General features: G+C 40.0%; 1 protein-coding gene across 1 annotated transcript in view; it reads right to left on the minus strand.

The window, feature by feature from the left end:
* STAG1 (STAG1 cohesin complex component) overlaps positions 1 to 20,727 on the minus strand; it is a 170,082-nt gene extending 149,355 nt beyond the window's left edge. The window contains exons 1-2 of the mRNA XM_086618038.1: positions 20,684 to 20,727; positions 5,205 to 5,339 (exon numbers count right to left, since the gene is read on the minus strand). Of these exons, the coding sequence (XP_086474164.1) occupies positions 5,205 to 5,233 (29 nt within the window). The 5' untranslated portion in view covers positions 5,234 to 5,339; positions 20,684 to 20,727. The remainder of the gene's footprint in view (positions 1 to 5,204; positions 5,340 to 20,683) is intronic.
* Between the last annotated feature and the right edge of the window lie 456 nt (positions 20,728 to 21,183).

Here is a 21,183-nt window from a genome sequence, read left to right on the forward strand (position 1 = left end):
AATTTGCTGTTATCACCAAGAAAGCTATTTAGTAATGCAGAAATACAAACATCATTGTGTCAGAATGAAGAATGTTGCGATACTTCTCTTTACTGAAATTGCTGCGGTGCTCTAGGGCTGCTTTACCTCAATTCTGCAGAAATGTGATGAATTTCTAATATTAAAATGTTATTTTCCAAACTTTTCCAATGTGGAAGCACAAAACCACCAAGGGGTGCACAGAACCCTTTACAAAAGCTAAAATGCAGTAGAACATATCTACTTTTCTAAAAGTAATTTTAATGGATTATCTCCAAATGCTCTACACAATTCAGATAACAAGGCACTCTAGATTAAAAAACAGAATCCAAGTACATTTGAGCACCTAAATTATATGCTTGTAAAACAGCATCTCTACAAAATACTGAAAATGCAGCTTTGTTGTAATAGCATCTCTACAAAATACTGAAAATGCAGCTTTGTTGTAATAAAATTAAAGAGAAGTAGCTTCTCTGCTTCATAAAATAGGAAATTTGAAACACTCAATATTGAGCTATGAATTTAGGGGGAAAAAAACGTAAAAAGCCTAAAACCAAATAAAAGCAAGCCCACATATAGTTCAAAATGTTTTGGTAACATAGGGCAACACTGGTGAAAAGCAAAGCAGGGAATACAGCTGAAAGCAACACCTGTGCAGATGGACGTATCCAGCCTTTACCCAAAGACCAGCCATTACCCTGCAACTCCATTTGACAAAAATGCACATTGCCTCGCAATGACAGTATTTTAACTTTTTTTAAATATAGAAATGAGGAACTCCATACAAATACTTGCTGCTTTCTATTGCTGCAGAGAAATTAAAGCCATTCTCTCTTGCTCTCTGCACAAAAAAAAAAAGCTTCTCTCTGTACTATATACATACATATATATAAACACAGAACTATACTGAAAAAAAAAATCTGAGGCACAGCGTGGTCTAAGCAGTTCTCCCATTCCTAAGGAAACGCTGTAGCTTTGCTAGCTAACAAAACCACACCTCTAATACCATCAGGATAAAGACTTTTCTCCAGTAAAACCAGACCCAGCAGTCCTCCTAGGCAAATGGCTCAAACACTGGAGCTACATAAATAAATTTAACTGTACCACTATTTTGCATGCATCTGGCCTACAGACTTCGCTACACCCTCTGTCTGGGTCTAGCAAAACCTACTGAGGTTTGTGCATTTAGTTCTGGAAATCTCAATTGCTTCTGAACACTTCAAGGGAAGGAACGTTTTAATTATTAACTACCTTCTCTTCTTTGTCTTAAACAGACTGTTTTCTTAAACCTGATAACCATGCTTATCTAATATTTTTCCGGTAAAATTTCTCTGATTTACTGGAAGCCTTCTGGGAAAGGCTCAACAAATCAGTACTAAAAGTGAGATTCATCTAATCTAAATTTTAGACATATACAATGCAGAAAACAGAAAATCTTAAGGTACAACATAGCTCATGCTAAGGTCAATGTCCAAAATCAGTCAGGTAGTTTATGTTTTATAAATTTTCTTTTCTCTCCATTGAAGGTAAGGTGATCTAGACAAGTAGCTCAAATACAAACGTTTAAAATTAAACAAGATTAATATGTCAGGCAGAGAGAAGATTTGTTCCAGCAAAGAACGTAAGGAGTAATGGGAAAACATCAGGAAGCGAGTTCCCTTCAATATTCATATTATTTGGAGTAAAGAGACAGGATCAAGGACAACCTACAGACCCTGGCTGATTTAACATTAAAATAAACATAATTTCAAGCAGCAGGTAATTATATGTGAATCATGCAACTCCTGCACAAAAAGGCACTTCCACTGTGGCCTTGAGTCCCTCCAGTTTGGGAAACAGTGCTTCTTGCTTCTGCCAGAGCCTTACAGCTGCTCTGCTGCACACACATGTGCCTCTTTTCTTCTGATTTCTGAACTCGGAGAAGGAGTAAAGCATCTCTTCACTGCTTGCAGTTCTGTCAGATTTTTAACACTCATTGAGAAGAGCATCTGGCCAGCATCCATCTCCCTCATTCCCTACACATCTTGCGGAACTGCTAGGAAGTAATTTATACGGTGGCAGTCATCCACATCTTAATAGACCAGAATTATCCTATCCCTATTTTACGTGTATGTGACTAGTCACCTGAGGGGAAAACTTAGGCTTAGTCACAGTTTATCTTTCCTGAAGCTCTTGGGAGGGAAAATAATCTGGGCCTAAGGAAACCTGCCTCATCTATGAAGAGGAGAGGTGCCGGTGCCTAAGGCTAAACCTTTCCTCTCTAAGACACCTTTGACATGATAGAGACGTAAGAGAATTTGGCAGAGTGTGGGAGACCTACAAGATTGGGGTGGGCAGAGTAAAGTAGATGAGTGATAAACCCCTTTTAGAGGCTCAAATTTACTCTGCTTTTCTTTCTGGTTTCTGTGGTGGCTAAAGCAGCCTAGAAAACTGGCAGTAACTCCAGGATCCCTCCTAAAAACTCCGGATGTTATTCGTAAATTATAATAACTAGCCATTGAAACTAACCATATGGTAAGGAAGAATTAACAGATTACTGGGCAGCCCTTTACCACCTCATGCTTCTGAGGAACATATTTTCATAGACATAGTAAATTTCACATCTCTGCAAAATAAATAAAACCAGATTTACCTTCCTTCTACTGTTACATAAAGCCCTAGCTATAGACCTTATATTAACCCCCCTTAAAAACACACCACACCAAAAACCTATGTTCATGTATCAGGTTTTGTAAATAAAAATGCTTCTGTAAGCTTTTATTGGTGTTGCTGAGGTGGCTCAAGGTTCTGGCAGAGATAAATTCAGTAATTGCTACCACCAGACTCAGCCTTGCGAAAAAAAGCATTCATGAAGAAAAATGGGTAAATGCACAGGCTCATGAATCATGAATGAATCAGCTCTCATGGTTGATCTTCAAAATCTGAAGAGGAACACGCCTCACAGCAAATATGAGTCATCTCATTGAGAGAAGACTCCTAACAGTCAGTCACCCAGGTCAAATACACCAGCCATTTTTCTCCCTACATCTGAAACACCAATAAGTGATATCCTGTCTTCAGTGTATTGTGAAGCCACGTCTATGAACCCAGACAGACTAAAGAGTTCTCCTTTCCTGTTCCCTCAACAGAGAAGACTTTGGGAAGGAGTATTTGAAATGGTCCTAAGCAAAGTACATTAATATATTAAATTGACTTTAGGACCTTTTGTTCAAAGGGGGTAGTTGAAAAGATTAAAAAAACCTTATGAAAAAGTAGAAATAAGGCATTCGAGTGGTAGATTATAATAATCCTTTAAAGCTGCTTATTTTAGAGCCAGAAAGAAAACCTTGGCTTTCTCTGTGTGGAAACGGATTGTGGCTTCCCAAACCTAAATGTGTGAAGCTAATACTCCTAAACCAAAGATTGCTTCAGGTTTTCTCACCCTCAGCCAGACTCTTTTCTGACGAACATCTGGTTGGGACCTACTAAATTTGCAGTTATCAATTCCTTAGATACCTTGTCCACACTAGACAATGCTCTGAGCCCTCAGGAGAGTCTCAAAACCTTTATATGCAAATCCTGCTAATTTTTTTTGTAAGAAGAAAGATCTCATCTTCTTTATGAGCGACCAAAACTATATGTATTACTGATGATAACATCTCACCAATGCTTTGCACAGTTGCATTAAATGATTCCCAGCTCTACCGGAAAAAACAATATACATATTTTCTTTTGTTTTTTAATGTTGTGTAATACTGGTGGCTCACAGTTGTCTTCTGATTAAAGAATATGCCGAGATCTTTAACGCACTTCAGGTTTTTCAGAGAGCGGTGGAGTTACCAAACCTATTAATATGCACTTTTTAACATTAAAATCTATAGTATTCCACTCACTTCTTAAGGCCATCTAGCTTCTTCAACTGAGAATGGGAATATCCCTTTCCCACCATCGCCATGACAGAATCTCCCAGTTTTTCGTCCCTGGCACATTACACAAGCACGCTCTCACTTCTTGAACGTGGAACATCCAGGAAAACATGAACCGAGAAAATTTTTTCCCCACAGTGACCCTCCGTGCTAAGCAGGACCGTCCCAGGGCTGACGCTCCCCCCTCAGCGCTTCCCCTCAGGCTCACCCGTCTTCAGCCGTGTGCTCACCCACAGCAGAAATCAGCTTTTTTTGCAACAAGTTTTAAAAATCTAAGAAAAAAATTGCAACGCAGCGCGTGTTTTTATTCAGGTCAGGGAAATAACTTTATAACTGCCCAAGCGTTTCTTAAACAAAGGCATTTGAAATCGTGGGCTTGGAACACCACTCAACCTTGCTGCGCTGAGGCTCTTCTACGCCCCGTGACAACTCCTCTTTTCCCACGTTCATTCCAAGCAAAAACACTTAACGTGGGATAATTACCGAATGTGCCGGTCTCTGTGGGAAGCGGGCGGCAGCGGGCAGGCGCGGGGCGGGCTCTGTGAGGAGAGGCGAGGTGCAGCGCAGCGCTGCCCCGCGCCAGACGCAGCCGGTTCGGGCCGGTCCCGCCAGCCGCAGCGCAGGGCCGGCCTGCGGAGCCGCACTGCTGCCCCTGAGAGCGGCTGCACGAACGGCCGGACGCCGTGAAAAGCTCCGTTTTGTTCCTGTTTCTAAAATGCTGTTTTTAACTCCGTTAACTCTCTAGCCTCTGCCGCTACAGCCTTCCACTCTGTTCTTCCCAATAGTATCCAGGCACAGGGATGTTCCCATTTGTAGAAGCCACCCCTATTTCCCGTATTTATTATTATTAATAAATAATATTTAGCAGAACATGCTAATGCTACTTGCCGTCCCGACTGCAGAAGCCAAAGGCTCTTTCCACAATCAATACATCCCATTGTAAGAAAGAGTATCCAACTGGAATATACGAACGTGGTCAATTACAATGGAAACCTACACCATTTCTGAAATCTCACAACATTCAGAAGCATGAAAGTAGCAAAGATCTTCTTTTGCTTTTCACAGTAAAGTTAAATCTTCATACATCTAAAGAAATATCGTTCAGATTGAGTGTTTTATTTTTTACAGTTTTTCAGCATATGACACCCCAAGAGGCCTGGAACAGTCACAGTAATCCGCGCTTCTCTCAAGCCTGTGCTTTATCCTCACAATCACCTCTCTGCTTACTTTTAAACTTTTTAAAACTGAAGATTTCAAATATAGAGAGAAATGTATACTCACTGTAGTACTGGCAAATCTGAAGTAATCATTTTTGCAGCACTCTTAAAAGTAAGAGCTACATAGAACTTCTTCTCAAAGTTATTATAAGACAACTACTTGGAAACCACTTTCATGAAAAGAATGTCAAAGTCCAGTCTGTAAAAGAGAGAAAAATATTGTTAGATGTGATTCCAAAATAGTCATACATTGAATAAAAAGCACTGTAAACAAAAAAGATCAATTCTGAAGCAGTATCACTATTGAACCACATCAAATTTAGAATGGATGTCCCCAGCATAGCTTAATCATATTCTTGCATTCAGTTTTTACAATTCTGTTTAGGCAATTTTTAATTTTTTTTTAATTGCACAAAGTATTTTGCATTACCTCCCATATTTGTTTATGGTAACTCTAATGTAAAAACACAAGCAGAACTCTGAGAAAATTTAAACAGACAAGACAAATACATGCACATAAGCAATCAAACAATGTGATCATCTAGATTTAAGGAATTTATTTTCTAGTCATACAATAAACTAAACTTGCAAGACAAAAGGTTTTTTTCAAGAGGAAGAGTCTTTCCTAGTTCTGAACCAAGACAAAAGATCTCCACCTAAAAATCACCCAGATTTTGATCTAGGCCCAACAAAACCAGTAGAAGATAATTATTCCTGATAACACTTCCTTTAATGGAACTACACCTATTCAGATTCACTGGCTCACAGTTTTATGTGACTGAATTTCACAGAATAGTCAGAAGCTGTGCAAGTGTCTAACTGCAACAGAAAGTATTTTAACCTGATGAAACCAAAGTTGTATGTTTAAATGAGAAATTAGAGTGCATCTGTGGTACCACTGCACTCACTAGCAACACTTCCCTATCCAAAAGACTAACCAATGAGTTGACTAATGACAGTAGATGTGACTTTACCATTAAATAATGGCACAATGTGACAGATGCATTAGTCTTTGATGTAATAAAACATAGAGCTGCCATCCCTTTCTTCCAGAAAATGGTAGTGCTGGAGAAACTAAAATGATTTGTTGCATTCTCCTCTTTTACAGATCCTGGGGTAATATAAACAGCTGCACGGAGCACTGCAGTTGAGCAACAGCAATGAATACCAAGGACTTCACTGCATGTTTTAAAAACAGCAGATATTTTAAATCTCTTTTATTTAAATATTTCATTTCTTCTCAATGGGCAGTTTTTTCTATGCTTTACCAGCTTTGCACAAGACAGCAGGAAAACCAAGCCAGAAAGAGGTAACGTGACCAGCACCAAACACAGTAGCTAAACAAAATTGCACCAGTGTAAGCAAAACAGTACAAGATGTAAAGTACCATTTTCCATCCTACTGTATGCACGTCAGTACTTATTTACCAAATAAGTGCTGTAACTGTACAGCATGAATAGACTTTTTTGCCTCTGGTTATTACAGTTCCAATTAGACTCTCAGATGCATACAACTAGTTCTTCCAGTACTTACTTACTTTGTGCTACCAACAGTTTTACTTAAAGTATCTCATCAACAAATTGAAATTTTTCACTATATACTGCCATCTCATTGGCCGTTTTTTCTACTGTATCATTACCAGGCCACTTGGTGGCAAAACAAATGTTAACAGAAGAGAGGTTAGTCTGGAATTAGAGTTACCACTCTAGCATTAATGGTTTAAAGGAGGTCGTTTCCACAGCCAGTACACCAGGTTGGTGTAAAAGCTCCCCCGTTTCACTGTAAGACACAAGCAGTCTGAGTTGTTCTTGAACAAAAACGTTGTATAATATGCTATTTGTGCTATTTCCATAACTTGTTTCCATAACAGTGTTCCTTCTTTACAGATACTGGTCGTTACTGGGTTTTAAAGAAGGCGATTACTCTTAACAAAGGGATGACACGCCCAGTCAACAACATAAAGCAACCACTTCAGACACTTGTAAGAATTTATTATACATAAACATAGCATCAGACTTAATTAAGTTTTGAGTTGATTTCCTATAGGAAGAAGAAAAGGGAATGTTCAGATCTCTGAAACAGAGAGGTTCACTACAATCGGAACAACGTGCACTCTGGTGGTCACAAGAGACTAATATTTAGCTATAATGTAATAAGAATATTTAGGGAAATGCTGAAACAGAAGAAAGCTTTTGATTACAGCACCAAGCCTGTCAGAGTTGAAGGAGCATCTGGGCGATGCTCTTAGACATATGATTTAGTTTTAGGCAGCCCTGGGAGGAGCAGGCAGTTGGACATGATGATCCTTATGGGGCCCTTCCAACCTGAGACATTCTATGACTCTAGGATTAAGCTTCTGCAAATATTTTTTCCTCCTGTCATGACAATTATATGTACTCATTTTTCTAACCTTCCTTTTTGTTTAAAAACGAAGAAAAGAGTATATTTTTGTACACACACAAGCACTCACACACACACTCTTGCATATGCTAACTAGACCCGAGGGGAAACCTATCCCTCTTGGATCTTCGGATGATCTAATTCTAGCAGGATACTGGGCATCAATCTTACTTTTCAGAAGAGCTTTCAAAAGCAGTTCATGCAAATTTATGTGAGTTTCATGTGAGAGATTCTCCACAGATGTTTAAGGCATCCTGCACAACTGTGATGTGGAATTTTTTTAATTTTCTTTGTTAACCTGGACGTCCCCCTTCACAACCGCTGTGCTGTGCATGCTCAGACATAGTAACCAGCAGCATACAACTGCTCTGGGGAAGTGTTTTCACACATAAGGAAAAGTATACTTGCTTGGATGTAGCTTACCTGGAAAGCAAAGTTTTGGCCTAAAATAAAGTATGGAGTGCAGGGTATAAAGAGCCAGAAGGAGAAGAGGGCAGCTGTTTCATTCAGAAGGGACTGAAGAACCAAGGAAGCTGGACCCACAGCCTCGACATGGTGGAAACGGTAGACAACCTGACACACAGGGAACTGCAAGGTCCTGTGGTATTTTCCCACAGTCCCTACACTAAACAGGAAATTGCAAAACAGTGCTGGAAGAATTCCATCTGCATGTGGTTAGGTCCAGGCCGGACCATCTAGAAGATGATGAAGTTGCCCTTCTACTGTCTTGTGTTAATAAAGGCACTTAACAAGAATTAAGCCGAAGAGCGCTAAAATAGAAGAACTGTCAGTGCTGATGAGCTGGAAAACGAACAGCTCAGAGCCAGAAGCACGAAAAGAAAAGGCATAATCCTGCCCATTTTGTGGGACTGACCAGAAGTGGAGTCTTACATTGCATGGAATAATGCCTCCCCATTACACCAAGTCAGACGTATCCCTCACATGCATCCAATACAGTCCTGCGGGCTATCATGTTCAGATAACTCTTTCTTCCTCAACCCAGATACTCAGCTGAAGTTAAGAAACCCGTAACAGTCTTGGGATAACTGCCTTGCAACTTCCCTCAACAGCAACATTCCTCTACGCTCACCGAAACACCACCATTTGCTTCCAAAATTCAGTCTTCAATTATTGCACGTTACTTAGGCTTGCTTTGGAAATTAAATAAGTCATTACAGTGACTAATGAAAAGCTGTATATGCTTGGAAGAGTTCTCAACTTAGTTGTTCAAGTAAGTTTGACAACTGTGGAAAAAACATTGATCCTTATGGACTACACGAATACGAATCTTTACATTTTTTCTGGTTTTAATAAAAGAAACACCTGCTTCTTGAAGACTTTTTACAAACTGAAAGATCAAACTCTCCTTCTTTCTCTCTTATTCAGTCTGAGAATTAAGGCATTGATTAAAAAAAAAAATCTTGAAAGCGTGAGACAGATTCACGTTTTGTCATCTTTCTCCTGGGAAAGAGAAGAGTAGGGGGAGGACCACTTCATACTTTCGTATTTTGGGTTATTTAAACTATAACAAACATAGTATTGTTGAACAAGTTCTTTAACTTGCAGTCAACTGCTTCTACTTTAGGAGTTTAAAAAAAAAAAAATATATCATTCAATCCAAATTTCAATGACCTTAGCATGTCTGCAGCTTTTTTAATCTGCACATCTCTACTCTAAGATGACATAAATTTATGCTGGCATAGTTAAAAATGACCTATTGTCCTGGTTTCACTGGGATAGAATCATAGATTCAATTTTCTGTTCAGATAAGTTACATTTCTAAAGGAAGATGCATTTTTAAAAAGACTGCAGCACACGATTCAGTGAGAACAAAGTTGATAAAACTTTGCTTTAATTTGTAGCCAGCCATGCTCTGCAGGTATCCATAGTGATCAAGGACTTTTCAACCTGTTTCTGCTCACAACCCAGATGTCCAAGAACCTGGGGGGAGCATGGTCAGGGCGACTGACACCTAAATTGGCAACGGGTATTCCATACGATGTAACATCATGTTCATTATAAATTGTAAAGTTTGTTGGGGACGGTGTCTCTTCCTTCACGGTCATCATCCCTGGAAGGTCTCATCCATAATTCTGCCTACTCACTCTCTTCTGGGACTGCGGTTTCAGGATTTTCCTGCTCTGGGATCACTGGCTGCGAACAGGCTGGACATTGGTCAAAGGGTGGTAAGCAGCTGCACTGTACATCACTTGTCTTTAGACATTATTACTGTTATCATTTTTTTTTCATTTTTATTTTACTTTATTTCAATTATTAAATCGTTCTCAACCCACAGGTCTTCCTTCCTTTTCTCAATTCCCTTCCTTGAGCAGGGAGGGGTCACTGGGCAACAGAAAAAGCTGGCTAGTGTTTAGCCCCGGATACAGGCTAAACGTAGACACCTATAGAAGAATATAAAGCAGGCAGTAGAAGAGACCATTGAGTTGAAACATATGATGGGAAAACATGTTTTTCATTTTCGCTTCTATTTTTTAACAATGCCCATTATATAAAACTGCTTCTTTATAAAAAAACACCAACAAAATCACAACAGAAAACCACTTTTCTAGTAAGTTCTCAATTTTATGATAATTTTTATTCAGTGTCTCATGAGTTGCACTTTAAGAAAGGTTCTGCAATTTCACAACAATAAATCTGAGACAAGCATCCCACCAACATTTCCTGTAGTTTCTACTAACATGAAAAGCTACCTATATTTTTTGCAGTCTTTAGATCGTTTATTCACCTCTCTGGTGCTTAAGTAATCCACTCATTTTAGCTAAACTACACAAACCAACAAATTAAAAGATCGCCATGAACCCTGAAACCTGACAGAGTTGTTCCAAGCCACTATCTGGAGGCTACAACCAAATCAAGTTCAACTAACCTTATTAAAAACTACGTACCTGTATGTCATAAAGCTGAAACCAAAACCTAAAACAAACAAAAAAACCCCAAACAAAATCCCCCAATCACTAAATTTAGCAGTAAGAGTTATATTAATTCATTTGCCTAGAAGACATCCTAAATAAAAGATAACTGGTATTTGACTCCCATTCAAAACCCTTTCATCATTGACCAAATGAACTTGTCCCATCCAAGAGCAAAATATATTCAAACCACAGCTCACACTAATGGAGCAATGTCTTCTGCTACTTAATTGCTAACGCCTGTGCACTGCAACTTCATTTGCCATTTAAAATGACTTAGGCTCTGCATCCTCCCTCAGTGCTCCCTGCTACGTCTCTTCTTGCGCCTTGGAAATTCAAAAAGCAGCAGTACACTTCTCCATTCCAGTAAGGCCCCAAGGATTTCTGAGAACTCCAAACGTACTGCTTGTGCAGACAAGAAGCTAGAATACCAGACAGTGTACTATGCCGTTACACAGCACCATAAAACAAGACATGTAAACCCCAAGTTTTCTGTACTCGGTTTAGATTTGTCCCCTCCATCACCTTGCCCAACAACAGCGTCTGACAGCTAGGAAGAGCCTGCAGCAGCAGCAATGACAATCCTGTTAGAGGGCAGCACGTTGCACACTGATGCAGAGCTCCAAAACCTTTGATCAACAAGGTGAGAGAGAAAAAAAACTTGCAGGCAGCTCAAGTCTAGTCTTTTACTGCTTTATCCAACCCCATGCATGGCCTTGGGCACACCTCTTAAATCCTTCCTGCTCAGCTACCCCATCTGCAAAGTGAAAATAATATTTAGAAATTGAAAGTGTAAATTCTAAATCCTGCAGTAAATTCTAGATCTTGCAAAACTAGAAAATCAGTCATCAGGAACTAACTCTGTAACAAATATGCCAAGTGCTGTGATGTGCTCTTCATCACTCAGGGGTTTTTGTTTGCTTTGGATTATGTATTTCTGTAAGCATAAGCTTTATTTCTACTACAGGTATGGAACTTGAAATGAATTAATTTGCGTTGACTCTGCAGTCATTTGAACTGAAAGACAAATTAAATTGCCTCTTCCTGCTTTGATTTTGAAAATTCATAGTATTATTTAAGGCACAATGTCACAATGCTTATTTAGGTTATCTTTAAAATAATTTCTTTGAAGTTCTACACAAAAGCTAAATTTCACATTATCACATTTTAGTAAGTAATTAAATCAAGATTGAAAGTCCAAGTGATAGAAAAATTAACACTCAGCACTAGTGAGTTCCTTCAATACTTAAAGTACATAGCAAGCTCTGCTATTCTTAATCCAGCCCAACCAGGCAATATCAGGAACAACTAGGCGAGTGCAGCACGGCGATGCTTCGTTTCCTACATCCTTCCAAAGCATACTGGACCTACTACTATTATTCCACATCCCTCTCCCAAACGTGTGTCTGCTGTTGCTGTTATCCATTTAATACCCAATAGGATCTGCAGTTCCCAACCCGCAAAAGCACATCAACAACAAAACTGAAAAACTGGGAGAGTTGGTTGATCCAACAGATGCTTCCGCTGCTGTTCAGAGGGACCCGGAGCAATGGTCAAACAGGGATCACATGAAGTTCAATAAAAAGAACCGCACGGTCCTGCGCCTGGGGAGGAACAATCCCGTGCTCAGACTTGGGACTGACCAGATGGAAAGTAGCTTTTCCAAATGAGATCCAAGGATCCTGTCAGATGACAACTTGAACACAAGCCAGCAAATGCGCCCTTGCTGCATCGGCCATCTTTAGGCAGAGCGCTGCCAGGACATGGAGGGAGGGGACCCTTCCCCTCTAATCAGAGCCGATGAGATAAATTTGGAGTGCTGCGTCCAGTGCTGGGTTTCCCAGAACAAGAGAGACCTGGACATGTGTTGTTTTGCAGTAAAGGGACAATTTTGAATAGTGTGGCATATGGTTTGGCTGGGGTCTTTCAGAAGGATGGAGTTATCAGAACAGCACGCTGAGGATGGACAATTGGTTTTTCCTCAGAAAACCTCAAGAAGTTGTTAATATATAAAATGAAAAAAGGGAAATGAGCTCACAGCAGCACTTTGTATAATACAAGAAAAATATGATGCCAAGAATAACAAAGCGAGACTGCACACAAAATTAAAGTGTTTAGGTGTCCATTATCAAGGAAAAAAGTTTCTTTCCCCCCCCCGCCATTCTTTAAAGGTATTTCCAGACACGTTACACATACACATGGGAGCCCTCAGCTGTCCATTTAACTTTGCCTTCAGTTTCAGTTGTCTCCTCAGTTGCACCAATGTGCAGAACTGACTCTACAAGCAAAGCAGCTGTTGCTGCTTCCTCTCACCAAACGCTTTTAGCTTAGAAAGGTCCTGCCCAGTCAGCCAGAAAAATAATCTGAAGTCTCACTTTCTCGTGTGCAATATTATTCTGTGCTCCTCAATTACGAATGCAAGACCTCACAGGGAAAGGTCACGCAAATCACTTCTTGCAGAGCTGGGAATAAAACTCTTTAATGACAAAAACCTCCAAGCATTAAGTCCTACTATCACAGTTCTATACTTAGTTTTCGGTCTCTAAAATGTGTGAGCTGCCAAAAATGATCAGTTTTTCCTGTGTCTTCTGCTACTGTTTCCAGAAGGTAGCAGCTAATTCCTGTACTGTACACGCCTGTGCCGAGACACTGACACCAAGATTACACAGGAGAGCTGATAGAATCCTTTAACCATGGTTATAATAGCGCAGTTGACTCAAGCTTCACATCACTCAATTTTGTTTGGTCATCTCCAGTGTTTACTTCAATAGTTCACCTATATTATCACATACTGCTTTCTTACAATGCCTAGGACAGCTAATACTAAAGATAATCAAATGTTTTGGGGCAAACGATTGCCTGTAGATATAGCTTGCTCAAGAACAGAAATTTTATCCTTTCAATTTGTAATTTATTTTTTTAATAAAAATTAATTTGATGGACTGAGCACAGGAAAACAAGCTTGCTTTCCCTCTTATTCTCCCAGAGTCTTCAGACATAACTGCTCCTCTCTCTGCAGACACCCAGTGAGACACTTGACCTGATTTTCTGCAGCACTGAGCATTCACAACTGTGACTGAGATCACTGAGGGCTACAGGCACTTAGTCACTCATAAGGCAAATAATTATGGTCTGATTGCACAACACTAGGAGTTAAGGCACTGAGTTCTAATGCCAGTCCAATATCTGGATGATTAAGGTCTAAATTAACGACTTGCTCCTTGCCGTCTGTCCATTAGGATAACATCAGCTATCTACCAGCCTCCCACCTACCTGCTTTGAACACAAAATACACATAATAAAAAGGGGTCTAGAAAGTTAGGTTCTACTGTTCTCAAACTGTGGGCATGAATAGATGGATCCTTGAAGTTTTCTGTTTCTCTGCAATTGTATTTCCAAGACTCGGAAGGAGTCTTGAGAAGATAAACTCACTCATCTTGAGTGATGACAAAAGAACATTTAAGAGTCACAAAAAAGCCCATGGGACAAATTTAAAGTCAGGGAAGATTTTGCCTTTCATAAAAACTGTGGAGTCATCCTCCCAAACAAAAGACTGAGCAATCAGTGAAAACTTGCAAAAGACTGAACGATAGTATGGATAGTGTAAGTGCTCACCACACCTTAGGATAAGGTTTTAAAAGACAGCTGAGGCATGAAATGCTTCCCTCCAAAAAGCGTCATCCTGTTCAGCCGATTTCTTAGCAAGCCAATCCAGCTCACTAAAATGGTATCAAACTTCTCAGGGTTTTGTGCAGTTATTTTTGTGGGCCAAGCCAGGGCTCCGGGAGGCTCCGCAACATCTGCGTGCAGGAAAGCAACAGGAGAGCACAGTCGGACACAGCCAAGACTGAAGGAGGATGACTTCTTCATCAATACATAAAAACTGCTGCAAAGGCAACGGAGAGGGAGAACAAGCTCTTTCTCAGAGTGCAAAAAGGACAAGAAATGGGTTTAAATTGCAGCAAAGAAAATTCAGGTAAGACACTGAGAAAAACTTGACAATGACTACTGAAGCACTCTAACAGTTTGCTCAAGAAAACGTGAATTATCCACCACCGAAGATTTTTTCCTTTTCCCAAACAGATGGGTCACACTTGTCAGGTACAACAAATGGAGCAAAGTTTGTGGAGAAGGTTTATTCCTAGGAGACTGAATCAGCTGGGAAAAAACAGAGGAGGCTTTGGGAACACAGCCTGCTTTGGGTCTGAGAACACGGTGGCACTGTAGCTGTGGCTGCCGGAGGCGAAAGGGCGAGAACTGGATGAACTCTGGATAGCCCTTCTTACCCCTCATTTCTTCTAATGCTTCTGTGACTTGACCCTCCATCAAACCCATGTGTGACAATAATTAAAGTTAAACCCAGCGATTAAATTCACTCTCAAGCGCTTCAGTGCAGACTGCTTATTCCTGCAAAAAAATCCACATCTCGAGGAAGGCAGGAATCCCCGGTGTAGCCAAACGCGTTTTCAGATGGTCACACGGGCTTTGGATTTTCATCTCTCTCAAGCACGAAGTGCAACAGGCCAAGAACACAAACAGTCCACAGGCACATCAGAAGCAGCGTTAATAGATTTTTATGCTACCTCAGAAGAGCATTTAATCATCTGTAATTTTTCTCAGCAGTGGACATCTGGTGCTCTATTATTCATTGCATCTGGAAAACTGCCAACAATAAAACCAATTTTCACAAAAAGAAGCGAAGCCTGACATGCAGAACACTGGAATAAAGGAAAAAACTCTGAGAATTATTCAGGTTTTGTTCTTTGTGCATTTGTTTTTGTTTTGCCTTTTTTTCCTCATATGAGACGCTGATGAGAAAAGCCAAGAGGAACTGCAGAACATTTTGTTCAGATTATCCAAGAAAACATGCATTTTGAAGTCACATATCAATTAAAAACTCTGGGAAGTGACTAATTCTGGTACTCATATGATCATTATGGAGATGCGCACAAAGGCTCAAGGAAAATAAGGTCTCTAAAATATTAACTTCTTTAAGTTCATGCAGCTGCCAATAGAAAGAATATTTAATAGTTAATACAGGGAGACTCTTGCATGTATCAAGCAGAAGTAAATGTAGGACCACTCTAAAGTGTAATATTCCACCAATTTCCCGACAGGCACCACTGTTTCCCTCTCCTCAAAAGAACACAAAGGTATCATGGTTCTTCAAAAGAAAGCGGTATGTTGAAGCACTCCTGCCACTGAAAACTGCTAGTTTAGAAAACCACGTCTTGGACTCCAAGCTTCGAGAAGCAGCTCCATCAGTTTCCTAGTTGCTAGACCTGTCAGGATCCTCGTCCTCACAAAGATGTCACAACCCAAATCCCTCAAACAGCAAAGATTTCTAGATGTTATCTAGGTGTGACTGAGGCACTGAAAGCCTCTACTCAGTATTTGTACTTACTCCAGAGATAAACCTTACAAAGTTTTGGGCCAAGATAGTCTTTAAGTGTTATTAGTCCAGGAACTGAAAGATTCTGGGATACCAGTTTTTGTCAGGCCAGGGACTTCAGCAATGCTCCTATGACAAAAACCTAAGGATTCCTGTACAATTGCCTCTCTGCTAACAGGTTGGAGATTCAGCTTAACCCTCGCCCTGATGTAGCTAATTGGCATCTGTTTAACTAAGGTTCCTTTTCACCCAAATACAATCTTTTTGTGCACATGAGGGTATGTAGATTTTTTAAAATTATTAAATCCCCTGTGTTTTGAGCACCTTTGAATAGAGGCTGTGTTTAATAAAGGGATTAGCGAGTACCCGATAGGCATCACTATAAGTAGCATAATGCTGTCTTTCTGCAGTGAGGTAGTCTAAATATTCTTGCTTTTACTAACAGTTTTTAACTTGTGCTATCATTAAGTGGGCAGAGGTTCCGCTGATGCTTTTCATTTAAGCAAGAATACATTTCAACAAGAATCATAAGAAAGCTGTTTTCTTTCAATTGTTAACTATTTCTTAGCCCAAGTAACTCTGTAAATTTTATATATATATATATATATATATATATATATATATATATATATATCACATTTGCCTTAGCATAAAAGGGACTTCTCAAAAGAGCTTATAGCAGCAGAGATCTTTTGACTCTTGATTCTTGACACCCTGATGGAAGTACGGACAGAACATAGTGGTGTACCATGGAGAGCGAGTAATTTCCATATCCTTCCTCTACCTGTGAGCCAGAGTACCTAAATTACAAATACCTGCTAGATTCCTAAAAGGAGTTTATGAAAACTGAAGAGTCAAAAAAAGTGGTAGAAGTAGACCAAAAAAGATGAAGTTAGCCAATAAAGTCATTAAATAGAAATATATGTTAATGACAGAATCAAACCTTACCTCCTAGCCCCAACAATCTCCTGAGAAAACCCAACCCCATATCAAAACAGACACCCTTCACCTACGTTTTGCATCACTACAATCCCTCTTCTGAAACAATCCACAACTGCAGCCTTTCAGGGAAAAATTACCCAAGCCTCAAACTTCACTATGTCCTAGGTACCAAAGAAAGAGCTACAGTAATCCCAAACCCTGACAATCAGCAAAACAAGCTGGCAACTCTGACTCGGTTCCTCTTCACCTTAAAACTTGTTCCAAGTTCTCTTCCCAATAAACTAAGCAACTCTATCCTCCTACTCTAGGAACTTTTTTATATGCTACTCAAGACCAACAAGCCTGGCAGGTCTTTAATCCAAGTACAATAGATGGAACAAAAAACATCAGAAAGCATTAAAGAATTTCTCCCTTTACTACTCAGTGAGACAGTTATCTTCAAGACAAACTAAACCACATTTATCAACTTCACAATTTAAATCATCCCTCCATCAAAGCCATCAATGCCACCACAAACGTATCAAGACAGATCACCAATTTCGCATTTTGCCATACCATATTTTGCCTTAACTTACAAGAACAGGAGCTCCAGAATCCATATGCTGCTAAATACCTTGAATCCATCCTAACCTGACACTGCCTCAAGTCTAAAGGCACTGGAACAGACCAATAAATATGCTAAATCCTCATGGGCTTACTTAAAGAAAGAGATTTTAAAGGTATAACCAAGCCTATCCTTCTCCTAAAACATAGAGGTGACATCTATTTCGTAGTCTGAAAACTCATGCTCTTTCAAAGTCATCTAATACGTGACACCGATCAAACACTCTTCTATCAAACTGATCCCAGAGCCTACACTGATACCAGATCTCCTGTACACCAGACCAAAACACCTACTGTCACAAAGCCAACAACAACGTGAAATTCCGACACGCCAGAACGTCCAGTCAGCGCATCAAGAACCACAGCGTGTGCTGTGAGGGCTCATCATTGCACTCCTTCACTGATCTAAAGAGAACCTTCCCCAAAGACACTGCTACACAAAAATGTATCTTCATTTTGAACGAGAGGAGTAAACATCGCTGACACGTACTCCAACAGCTGCTGCTTGTACATCCTTGATTATTACAAATGGCACAGCCATTGACTTTTGTCAGTCAGTTAAAACCTCTGCTGGAAAAGCCTACATTAAACACTTTCCTCTCATCCTCCAATCTTAAAACAAGACAACCGCCACAATAACCTTGTAAGGAGGAGCACATTTTTCCAATGGACACATGTAACAACACTGGAGTTAAAAATAAAAAGCCTTGCAAACACATTTCCCCAGTGACCATAAATGCTTCATACTGCAATCGAAATTCAAACCTAAATCCACAGATCGCAGACTAACATAATTCACCGAAGTCCCAAGATGACTTCCCCACGAGTACACGGCTGAAAAGCTGCAGGACTAGCAGCAATCACTCTGACATTATGATTCACCAGCAGAATGCTTGGAAAAAAAAAAAAACAACAAACATTCCACTTCTAAGTTCTCACTCTTGATCCTAAAGACGTAGGAAAACACATGGCTGGAAATAAAAAATTCACAATTGTTTTAAATAATGGACTCAAAAGGGAAAGTGGCTTTATAGAACATTAGTTTCATCCATCTCCAGATTATGATGCCTCCATATTCTGTGGCCAAGATAACTTATCTTTCTGCCCCACAGGAAATACTGATTTTAATATCCTCCCCACACTGCAGCAGAGCTCACAGTAATTAATTGCTTTCCACCTGTACTGAGCTTGAGGATTGCAATTTTATTTCAGGCTAAAGTTGTTTGATCCAGAAGCTTGTCCACTTCCTTTACAGCAATGTCAACTGACCTAAAAAATACACTACCAGTACCTACAGGCCTCTCCTGATGTGGATTCTGACACAAGGCGAAAAAAAAAAAAGAATCTAAGGACTCAAGAAATTAAAGATACGCTAAATGAGGCTGGCTATGCACAGCGGTCACTAATGACCTCCCGGACACATCAGCCACAAGAAATCAATGAAATGATACAAAGAAATAGGACAGAAGTTATTATCAAATGCTATGTAAAATTGGAAACAGTTCTGCAATAGTCCAAAATGTAACTATCAGTAGCAAAAAGACAAATTAGCACCTGGGAACAAGATTTATTTTAGCTCAGGAAATAATCCTGAAGAAAAGCTTTTATCATTTAGTGCTGAAATGCATTTTAGTTAGTCAACAACCCCAGGAAGAATCAGTTGGGGGTGAAACTGTCTATTCTTTGCTGTTTAAAAACGTCTTGCACATCACAATAAATCCATGAAAAGGGAAACTTTCTTGAGAAAAAAACACTTGACTCCAGATACAGGAATGACGACTGTACAGTTGGAAGACAATCGTACTGTGTGAAACTGGTTGAGAGCTCAGTTCCAGACTGGACAAACTGAAAAAACAGATAAGCATTATCTGAAACACATGGAGGAGAGGCAAGAACAGAGAAGCCAACGCGCGAGCTGGACAAGAAGCTGATTCGGCTTAACTTCCCAAGGACTTCACATTCCACCAGGCCGTCCGCCCTCCGTCTCTTAACAGTTTTGAACATATTGCCAAACACAAACAGATCTGACAGAAGGACAGGTACCTCAAATGATTATATTTTAAAATAAGTACTGGCTGAGCCTAGTGCTCCCGTGAGGATGGAGGCTTTGCTGACTCCACTGACCATACCACAACTTACTTCTCACCACCTTCCTCTTTGCCCTTGTTTTTTCTCGACTCAAACACATTTATTTGAAGACATGATGACAACTCAAACTGTAAAGCTACCACCAATTTCCTTGGATATCCAGACTGCAACTTGCAAAACACTGATGCTCTCTTTTAAAAAAAAAAAAACAAAACAACTGTATTTTTCATTGCTTACAGAAATACAGGAACACTTTTTTTATTTCTAAACAGTCGCTTAGACAAGCAGATGACAAAAACTGGAAATAGCGTGACTGTGTCTGAGCAAGCATCGTTCATTTTCATGCTACTGTTCTGTGAACTCTAAAGCCTAGTCAAAAGTGCTTTCTCCCAGTTACACTGACAGCAGTCCTTCCTCCTAGACAAGGAAGAATTTTTGATCTGGGAGGTATTCACCAAAACAGTTCATTGGACTAACGCAGCTGTTGGGCTTAATGAAAGAGCTTAGATAATGCTTTAGTCAAAACGGACCATTTAAAAAGAGCCAGAAGAAAGAAGAGATCTTGCCTCACTTGGAAAGGTTGCCATCGGGTTAAAGCTGCTCCATGATACTGGTAATGACGCCATCGAGTTCCAGCAGGAACTGGCAGACTGCTTTATTTTTCCCAAACAGAGAAGAAACCGTGTGGTACTGGAAAGCTAGAACATGGGCTTTTCCAGTAACCCAGACAGTAATCCTTTCTCCTCTCATGGAAAAAGGGGGAAAAAAAAAAAAGTGCAACCAAACCTCCTGCCCACCTTGATCCCTAAAGACAGTTAACCTTGACTGTGAACTGAGAAAGGAAATGGAGGATTAACTACCAATAGACTAGAAATACAGAGCAGCTGCAGTGAGATGTCTCAGAAAAACAAGCTAACAGGTGAAATCAGGAATCTAGCTACAGAAACTGTGCTGCACGAGCCAACATCTCTGAGGGACCCAACAACACGAACAACTTGGAATCCTGAGGCTATCCTGATAGAATCAAAACTTGTTTGAAAACGTGTTGGGGGTCAGGGCTATCTGGCTGGTTTCAGAGTCTGTGGAAGGTCACAGCTCTGTTCAAGGGAAGAGAAGAGTGGCAAAATTAAGGTCAGTGTTCAGAGCATGCATCACACCAGCTGGAACAGAAAAACACTTGCTACTCACAGAATTCTCTGCTTAGGTACGATGATGGTCTGTAACAGGCCTGCTAACATCAACCTGCTGCTTAGATATGCACAGCCTTACAGGTCTCCTCCCGTGAAGAATGAGAAACTAAGAAAAAAAGAAAAAATTGATGAGAGAAGAAAAAAAACCTCTTGCCTGGAAGACAAGAGAATCGTCTTACCTCTACCATCAAATACAAGACACTGAAAATACAAAAACCCAGTTCTGTAAGCACTGCTGGTAACACAGAGCGAGACTTAAAAGAAGCTCCAGAATGGAGAAAGTGCCATCACCAGAAGATGAGGCTCTCCAGTGAGGAGAAATTCCAGCAGCTGATCCACACAAGAGGTTTTTTCCCCTACACAACTTCTCGGCTTTTGTTTTTGCAGAGAAGGGATCAAACCGTACAGTTTTATATGTTGCAGAACTCACAGACACTTTCTCCTGCACTTCTGAAAGTGGGAAGAGGGTTTTCAGTATCTTTTACACAGTTACATAAA

The sequence above is a fragment of the Tauraco erythrolophus genome, chromosome 11, assembly GCF_009769465.1.
Source record: "Tauraco erythrolophus isolate bTauEry1 chromosome 11, bTauEry1.pri, whole genome shotgun sequence".
NCBI lineage: Eukaryota > Metazoa > Chordata > Aves > Musophagiformes > Musophagidae > Tauraco > Tauraco erythrolophus.